Here is a 9,985-nt window from a genome sequence, read left to right as displayed (position 1 = left end):
CTACAACACCACTCAGTATGAAAGCGGATTGAAAAAAAAAACCTCAATAGGGGAAAAAAACTAGTACCGATTACGGAGTGCAAGCAATACTTGACCGAAACAGTCGAGCGTTCGATGTGGAATGGACAAAAGGTTGAAATGGACAAAAGGTCGAAATGGACAAAAGGTCGAAATGGACAAAAGGTCGAAATAGACAAAAGGTCGAAGTGGACTCAAGGTCGAAATGGACAAAAGGTCGAAGTGGACTCAAGGTCGAAATGGACAAAAGGTCAAATGATATTTAAGAGAGCTAATGGTCGAAAAGGACAAATAGTGTAAATAAAGAAAAGGCTGAAATTGACAATAGGTCGAAATGATCAAATGGGACAAATAGTCGAATGGACAAAAGGTCGAATTAAATTTTGACGTACAAAACGTCGAATTAAATAAGATAGGAAGATTTTTAATGGACGAAAGATCGAAATGAACAAATGGTCGAACGGAATTTGGTCTAAATCAACAAAAGGTCGAAGGAACAAATGGTCGAATTCAATTTAATGGAACAAAGCGATGAATTTCAATAGCCCGCAAATTTGCTTGCCACTGAACCGTTCCGTTTCGAAGGGTCAAATTTTCAGGTGTTCCTTTTCCTATATTGCCTAGCTTGGAACTGTCCAACCACGTCCAAAACATTTCTGCTCGACTCCATGAAAGCATTACCGACTAACAAAATTAACCAAATGTGCCGACATTTGCAGCAACTTCGTCGATCCATTTTACCATCTCGTCATCACTCAGTCAGCCGGGGCGCTCGGATCAACTGCTGGGAAGACGCGGCCGGCAGTCAGCGGCAAACAACTTCGCTCATCATTCACACGTGGCATCCCTCCTCTTGCCCTTCACGCTTTGACGTAGGCGGTGCAAGATGGATTGGAGTTTCGTGTTTGTTCTGAACTGCGGTGAGCCCATTGTTCGTGGGGGAGGATGAAAAGCGAGTAAAAATCAATGTGAATAGACATGACGTACATGGGGGAGTATGAGAGTCCAGTTCACCCTCTTGATCGTGGTGGTCGTCGTCGTCGTTGGTTTCATTCATTGAGTCTGTCTCGGGTGGTGAATTATTGTGAACCGGAGGAACGGGGGAATGGGTAAGTAGCTCCTAATGGTAACCCAATTAGGACGTTCATTCGTTCGTTGGTTCGTGTGCCTGGTTTGGGGTTGGAGGGGGAGGAAGATCGATTATTTGGTTTGGCTGTGTGTTCTTTTCTAGTACTGGGCAATTGACGGTAGCAGCACATTTTCCGGGGGTAACGATGCTGATGAATGATTCATTAATCCCATTCGGAGAGCAACTTGGATAGCTGCGGTGTTAATTGTCTTTACTATTTTGGGCCCTTAATCATATTTTATTGATATGGGATCTGAAGCACTTTCTCTCGTCTGCTTCGGTTAAGTGAGCCTCTTATTGGAAATTCGATGATTAAGTAGACTTTATTAAAAATTCAATATTGATAACGAAAACTTAAAATTGCAAACGATAACTGATGGCTAAAAAATTAAAAGCAATATCATTCGGACGACGGATCCCCAACTACCTTACTCAGTTCCATCTAGCAATACACTATCATCGAGTACATTAATCGATGGCTAATAGCACGGCAATTGATTGGTTCCCCATTTATTTATCTTTCCCCGTTGAACCAATAATTACAGTTTCATAACGATCATTAGCGTCTAGCAATATTGTGTTTATTGTTTTGCATGGATGGGCTAGGAGCAGAGAAGATAGATAGACAGCCACTCTGTACTTACCCGTGTCACTTTTTCCCGTGGAATGGCCGTCAAATCACAAGGTGAGTCACCGCACTGAAACGAAAAAGGGATGGATAAAACTGTTGTAGTAAAATGGTCATCCTAAAGCACTGGACGAATAGCATCGACTGGATTACGTAGAAATCGATATTTCAATGTAGCTGCGCAATTTTGAACTAGCCCTTTGAATTATAACTCCCCTAGAAGCAGTTCAAAGTTGTCTCTGACGGCCTATAGGCTGACCCTTGAAGTTCTCTGGATACGCCTTCAAAAACCTCTGAAAGAGCTCTTATTTATCTAAGAACATAGCCGTGATATCCGAGGTGATATCGCTCGGTTCTTTGTTTTTGATTCTTATCTGGTTGCTTTTCGAGCTGCTTTTGAACCTTTCGTATGGAGCTGGAAGTCATCGGGTGTTCCTTCGTCTTGCATATGTAGCAGTTATTTTTATTCCCGTCATAACATGTATTCCCCATCCAGGGGGAGCAAATTATGTGTGGAAGGAATCTCCTTTTTCTACTCTATGTATACACCTCGAACACTTGAGAACATGTCAAGGCCCTCATAGCAAATAAATCTCGACTTCCATTGGAGTGCCACTTTAAGAATTCCCTTTGAATTATGTCTCAAAATCGTTTGTAAATTCTTTAGTTTCTTGTGAACTTTGAATCTGACATCACCTGGAAATCTGCTCAATTTTCAACTCTATAAATATGACTTAAATATTCCGAATGTTTAATGTTGATCCGCACATTTTATATCTATGAATCTGGCATCACTGCGATAGCCGTAAATCCAGTTCGCTGTGCAAGAAGCAATAGAGGCCTCAATATGAGTGGCAGCAGTGAGAATCGTTTTTTGCTGTAGGAGGAGAAACAATGGCGATTAGGGGAAATGGAATTTCAAGTTTTGCTATTGACTTCTTCCAAGAGCGCTGGTTCGGGGTGGTAAAATTCTCTCACCAGTTTTCGATAGGAATATTGAACAGCGGTCGGTGGGTGAATTTTTGCCATTTTTATTATTCTTCGTTCATCTAGGTATTCCGAAAGGCTGTAGTATTGTTTGGAAATATTTGATCCTTTTGCCATTTGCCTACCGAATAAGTTGCACTGCGTAGGAAAAATGGCTCACGTCACGTCGATAGATGGATTAATCTTGGTTTTATGATTGCATTCAAACGGAAAGAGTGCTAACATTAGTGGCTCCTGACGCAGCAAACGTAGCATTTCACCGCAGAAGCCAACGCGAAAAGTAATAAAATGTTACCAGGTTACTATGGCTTCCTCTGGTTTTATTGCTTTCAGCCACCTTCAGATGTATGCAGGACTTCATGTCGGTTGCTTAAAACGGAGCTGATTTTAAGATTCGCAGATTTCATCGGAAAATTGTCATCCGTCGAATTCCCCGTTGATTGATTTTAAAACTCACCCCCGACCGAAAGCTGTGATTAATTCGGTCGACTGCCTCTGACAGGTCATTTGTTCTTCGTTTTAACTTGTCGGTTGAGCGATTTTCATTTAAATTAAGCATAGGCCGAATGCGATTCAGGATTCAGCCGAAAGCATCACTAACTTAAATGAGAAATTACAAAGATAGCTGAGTTGGTCTTTATTTTAACAGCCTGGAAAATTCGCATAGAAATCTTTTTGTTAAATGTTCTAATCATTCTTCTTAAATCATTTTCGTTGACATAGTTCTTTAAAGAATTTCTCTAATCAAATTTGAGAACCCTTGTCTGGAATTTCCTTGACATTTCTTAATCACAGTTGAGAAAATTCATGCAGAAAAATTCTTACAAAAATCATGAAATCCATCCTAAGATTATTTTTAAATGATTCGTCCAAAAGTCTACAAAAACCTTCCTTTCATAATGCTATTTTAAAATCGCTTGAATTCTCCATAGAATTTCCGAACAATTCACCTCAGATAAGATTATGCTCTGAATTATCTGTACTCATCTCGAAATTATCCTTGAAAATTCCTTAAAAATCTTCTCAGAATTTCAAAATTTGATTCCCTTGGGCTTCTTATCTGAATTTCCTTGGAACTATCGTGGTACTATCCTCAGAATTCAGTATCCTCGGAGTTTTCTTGGAATTATTAATAGAACTTTCTAAAAATTATTCTCAGAACGTATTTGAATTAGTCTTCTCACAAAAACATTGGATCTTTTCCTACATTTGACTATAAATTCTATTCAAAACTCTCTTAAGGTAATTTCCAAAACTCCATTGAAATTCATCTTTGCAATACTTTGGCGTTATCCCTAGAATTTATTCTTATTGCTCCTCAAAATTTCGTTTGAAATTCCATTATTCTCTTAATAGTTATTCAAAGTGCCTGTGTCACGAAAACTTCTTGGGTTGTTTTGAGAAAATTAGCTTTTTTTGTTATATTGCTATGAACTACCTCAGTTTTTATTTGAGTGTAGTTTTTTTTCTCAAAGAAAATTTAATTAACTACAACTTATTTCGAGCTATTATTTTTATAAGATCAATCATTTGCATGTTATGAAAATATAATTCATTTTTAGAATACACCCTTTTCAAACGTTGCTCTTGAGTTAAAAAATATTTAGATAACGAATCAGATCATTGGTAGTAGCGAACATATGAGCAATGTTTCATTCAAATCTGATGGGGTCGAGACAAAACTGACATTTTTGTTTAGCGTTGGGCTGGAAATGCTCTGTAGAGAAATTGGGTTCTTTAATTTTGAAAAATATATCGGTTTTTATATATCATCTGAAAGAGCTTCGCTTTCTGAGCACAGCGATATTTTTTTCGAACCCACACACTTTCATCTCGATTTTTAAATCAAGATTTAAAGCAAAATAATAACTTCACTGTTTGACACTAAACTGACAAACTGACAGCTCGCTCCCATACAAAGTGACACCGAGGGGCGCTAATAAGGTGATTTTTGCGAATGTAATCGTTCTTATTTAAAATAGTTCCAGTGTACCAAAATTGATGAAATTTTGGGTTTGGGTTCCATTTTTAATGCAGACTACGAATATGCATTTACCTCAATACCCTTAAAGAACCCAATTCAGTGAAGTTTATAAAAGTAAAAGAAAAAGGGATTCTTTTGGATTTTCTCAAACATCTCCTTAGATTTGAGCAGTTCCACTCCAAATGAAGAATCGAAAAACACTAGACCATCGCCTATTTGCATGAAACTTTGCATAATTGTTTGGTATGGGCAGTGATAGACATTTTTGGTAGAATTCGGCCATTTTGAATCTTGTACAATTTTTAAAATGGCGTCTTTGACCATTTTTAACAAATTGAAGCACTGAAACGCGACTTCTGATCGAAATTACGTCGGAGACAAAGTTGTTTACGAGAAATAATGTTTTTTTTGGGAAAAATATACAAACACGTACATGTTTTAGGAATCTCAAGTAAAAAAGATAAAGTTATCAAAATACGTCAAAACGTCACTGTTAGTTTTTTTTAATAAACTCACGAAAAATACAAACCTTAGGAATGTTTTAAATTATGGACACATAATAATTGCAAAAATCCGTAGAGTGAAAACTTTTGGTGAAATATATGAACTTCTTGCTAAAGCGTTAATTTATACCATAAAATCATTTTTTTAACAAAATTTTATTTAATAAATAAACAAAAAAGCAACAAAAGTAATAGTTAAGTTCAGTTTCGATCAGTCAACGGGTATCTAAAGTAGAAGAAAAGTTCAAGGAAATCTCCTCCGAATTCCACCCAAATTTCATAAAAATTTCATCCAAATTTCATCAAAATTTCATCCAAATTTCTTCCAAGTTTCATCCAGATTTCGTCAAAATTTCATCAAAATTTCATCAAAATTTCCTCAAAATGTCATCAAAATTTCATCCAAACTTAATCCAAATTTCATCAAAATTTCAATAAAATTTCATCCAAATTTCTTTTTATTTTCATCCAAATTTCATCCAGATTTCGTCCAAATTTCATCCAAATTTGAGGCAAATTTCAGCCAAAGATCGGCGAAAGTTTAATCGAAGTTCTACTATAGCAATTGTTAAGTCCAGATCAGGCAACTCTGATGAAAACTTTTTCAAAATTTAGTTCAAATTTCATCCAAATTTCAACCAAATTTCATCAAAATTTCATCCAAATTTGATCCAATTATTTTTCCGAATTTCATCGAAAATTCAAAGAAGTTCTACTATAGTGAATCCATTAAAATTTCATACAAATTACATCCAAATTTCACCCAAATTGCATCAAAATTTCATACAGGCTAGATTAGGAAAATTTCAGAGAAATTTCATCCAATTTTCACCTTAATTTTATCCAATTTTCATTCAAATTGCTTGCCAAAAATTACATCAAAATTTCATACAAATTTTATTCGAATTACATCCAAAGATCTGCAAAAGTTCTATCGAAGTTCTACTAAATTAATAGTGAAGTTCAGATCAAGCAAATTGCAGAGAAATTTCAACCAAATTTAATCCAAATTCCATCGAAATTGAATCAAATTTTCATCCAAATTTAATGCAAATTTCACCCAAATTTCATCAAAATTTCATAAAGGCTAGATCAGGAAAAGTTCAGAGGAATTTCATCCAATTTTTACCAAAATTTTATCCAAATTTCATCCAAATTTCATACCAATTTCATCCAAATTTCATCCAAATTTCAACCAAATTTCATCCAAAATTCATCCAAATTTCATCCAAAATTCATCAAAATTCATAAAAATTACATCCAATTTACATCCAAATTACATCCAAATTTCATCCAAATTACATCCAGAGATCTGCAAAAGTTCCATCGAAGTTCGGCTAAATTAATAGTTAAGTTCAGATCAGGCAAATTGCAGAGAAATTTCAACCAAATTGAATCCAAATTCCATCAAAATTTTATACAGGCTAGATCAGGAAAAGTTAAGAGGAATTTCATCCAATTTTTACCAAAATTTTATCCAAATTTCATGCAAATTTCATCCAAAATTCATCAAAATTCATAAAAATTACATCCAAATTTCATCCAAATTACAACCAAAGATCTGTAAAAGTTCCATTAAAGTTCGACTAAATTATTAGTTAAGTTCAGATCAAGCAAATAGCAGACAAATTTAAACCAAACTTAATCCAAATTCCATCGAAATTGCATCCAATCTTCATCCAAATTTAATGCAAATTTCACCCAAATTTCATCAAAATTTCATACAGACTAGATCAGGAAAAATTCAGAGGATTTTCATCCAATTTTTACCAAAATTTTATCCAAATTTCATCCAAATTTCATACCAATTTCATCCAAATTTCATCCAAAATTCATCCAAATTTCATCCAAAATTCATCAAAATTCATAAAAATTACATCCATGTTACATCCAAATTTCATCCAAATTACATCCAGAGATCTGCAAAAGTTCCATCGAAGTTCGGCTAAATTAATAGTTAAGTTCAGATCAGGCAAATTGCAGAGAAATTTCAACCAAATTGAATCCAAATTCCATCAAAATTTTATACAGGCTAGATCAGGAAAAGTTAAGAGGAATTTCATCCAATTTTTACCAAAATTTTATCCAAATTTCATGCAAATTTCATCCAAAATTCATCAAAATTCATAAAAATTACATCCAAATTTCATCCAAATTACAACCAAAGATCTGTAAAAGTTCCATTAAAGTTCGACTAAATTATTAGTTAAGTTCAGATCAAGCAAATAGCAGACAAATTTAAACCAAACTTAATCCAAATTCCATCGAAATTGCATCCAATCTTCATCCAAATTTAATGCAAATTTCACCCAAATTTCATCAAAATTTCATACAGACTAGATCAGGAAAAATTCAGAGGATTTTCATCCAATTTTTACCAAAATTTTATCCAAATTTCATCCAAATTTCATACCAATTTCATCCAAATTTCATCCAAATTTCATCCAAAATTCATCCAAATTTCATCCAAAATTCATCAAAATTCATAAAAATTACATCCATGTTACATCCAAATTTCATCCAAATTACATCCAGAGATCTGCAAAAGTTCCATCGAAGTTCGGCTAAATTAATAGTTAAGTTCAGATCAGGCAAATTGCAGAGAAATTGAAACCAAATTGAATCCAAATTCCATCAAAATTTTATACAGGCTAGATCAGGAAAAGTTCAGAGGAATTTCATCCAATTTTTACCAAAATTTTATCCAAATTTCATGCCAATTTCATCCAAATTTCATCCAAAATTCATCAAAATTCATAAAAATTACATCCAAACTACATCCAAAGATCTGAAAAAGTTCCATCGAAGTTCGACTAAATTAATAGTGAAGTTCAGATCAGGCAAATTGCATAGAAATTTCAACCAAATTTAATCCAAATTCTATCGAAATTGCATTCAATTTTCATCCAAATTTAATGCACATTCCATACAAATTACATCCAAATTTCATCCAGATCTACAAAAGTTCAATCGATGTTCTACTAAAGTAATAGTTAAGTTCAGATCAGCCAAGGTTCAGAGAAATTTCATTCAAATTTCATTCAAATTTGAGACAATTTTCAGCCAAAGATCATCTGAAGTTCAATCGAAGTTCAGCTAAAGTAATAGTTAAGTTCAGTTCTGGCAAAGTTTAGAAAAAAATCATTTGAATTTTACGTAAAGTAATAGTTGAAGTTTCATCCGAATTTGAGGTAATTTTGAAGTTCAACTAAATTACTAGTTAAGTTCAGATCAGGCAATGCTCATCAAATTTCATTAAAATTTAACTCGAATTTCATCCAAATTTCATCAAATTTTTCCAAATTTCTTCCAAGTTTCATCAAAATTTCATCCAAATTTCATCCAAAGATCTGCTAAAGTTCAATCGAAGTTCGACTAAAGAAATAGATAGGTTCAGATCAGGCAAATTTCAGAGAAATTTAATCCAAATTTAATCCAAATTTCATCAATTTGGCATTCAATTTTCTTCCAAAGTTAATCCAAATTTCATAAAAAATTGGAGGCAAATTTAAGCTAAAGATCTGTAAAAGTTCAAAAAAAGTTCTACTAAAGTAAAATTTAAGTTAAGATCAGCCAAGGTTCAGAGAAATTTCATCCAAATTTAATCCGAATTTAATATAAATTTCATCAAATTTTCGTTCAAATTTCATCCAAATTTCAAGAAAAATTTGAGACAAATTTCAGCCAATGATCATCTGAAGTTCAATCGAAGTTAAGCTAAAGTAACAGTTAAGTTCAGGCAAAGTTTAGAGAAATTTCATTGAAACTTTACGTAAAGTGATAGTTGAAGTTTTATCCAAATTTGAGGCAAATTTGTTGCCAAAGATCTTCGAAAGTTCAATCGAAGCTCGACTAAAGTTATGAATAAGTTCAGATCAGGCAATTTTCATCAAAATTTCATTAACATTTAATTCGAATTTCATCCAAATTCCATCAATTTTTTTTTTCAAATTTCATCCAAGTTTCATCCGAATTTCATCATAATTTCATCCAAAAATCTGCGCAAGTTAAATCTAAGTTCGACTAAAGAAATAGATACGGTCAGATCAGGCAAATTTCAGAGAAATTTAATCCAAATTTAATCCAAATTTCATCAAATTTGCATCCAATTTTCTTCCAAAGTTGATCCTAATTTCATCAAAAATTTAAAGCAAATTTAAGCCAAAGATCTGTAAAAATTCAATAGAAGTTCTATTAAAATAAAAGTCAAGTTAAGATCAGCGAAGTTTCAGAGAAATTTCATCCAATTTTAATCCGAATTTAATATAAATTTCATCAAATTTTCGTTCAAATTTCATCCAAATTTCATTAAAAATTGAGACAAATTTTCGCCAAAGATCATCTGAAGTTCAATCGAAGTTCAGCAAAGGTAAAAGTAAAGTTCAGGTCAGACAAATTTAATATAAATTTCTTTATAATTTTACGTAAAGTAATAGTTGAAGTTTCATCCAAATTTCATCCAAATTTAAGGCAAATTTTAGTCAAAGATCTGAGAAAGTTCAATCAAGGTTCGGCATAAGTAATAGTTAAGTTCAGATCTGAGAAATCTCATTGAAATCTCATCCAAATTTAAATCCAATTTTCATCAAAATTTCAACCGAATTTCTTCAAATTTTCATCACAATTTTAACCAAATTTCTTCCAAATTTCCAAAGGGGACGACTCTATCTACGACGCAGGAAAAATTATGTTTTTCTGTGGCTAGCTGAGCGCACGCTGAGTAGATATAAAAAAGA

At 33.3% G+C, this 9,985-nt stretch overlaps 1 protein-coding gene across 3 annotated transcripts in view; it reads right to left on the bottom strand.

The window, feature by feature from the left end:
* Positions 1-1,214: 1,214 nt before the first annotated feature.
* Positions 1,215-9,985, bottom strand: part of LOC135701565 (neurexin 1-like) — a 215,666-nt gene continuing 206,895 nt past the window's right edge. For all 3 annotated transcript variants that reach the window (XM_065222406.1, XM_065222407.1, XM_065222408.1), the window contains exon 5: positions 1,215-1,845. In XM_065222406.1, the coding sequence (XP_065078478.1) occupies positions 1,750-1,845 (96 nt within the window). In that variant the 3' untranslated portion in view covers positions 1,215-1,749. The remainder of the gene's footprint in view (positions 1,846-9,985) is intronic.

Source organism: Ochlerotatus camptorhynchus, unplaced genomic scaffold, assembly GCF_037179485.1.
Source record: "Ochlerotatus camptorhynchus isolate MF236.1 unplaced genomic scaffold, CSIRO-AGI_Acam_v1.1 ptg000168l, whole genome shotgun sequence".
Classification (NCBI taxonomy): domain Eukaryota; kingdom Metazoa; phylum Arthropoda; class Insecta; order Diptera; family Culicidae; genus Ochlerotatus; species Ochlerotatus camptorhynchus.
Note: the sequence above shows the minus strand (reverse complement) of the source record. Positions and strands in the feature narration are given on the sequence as shown.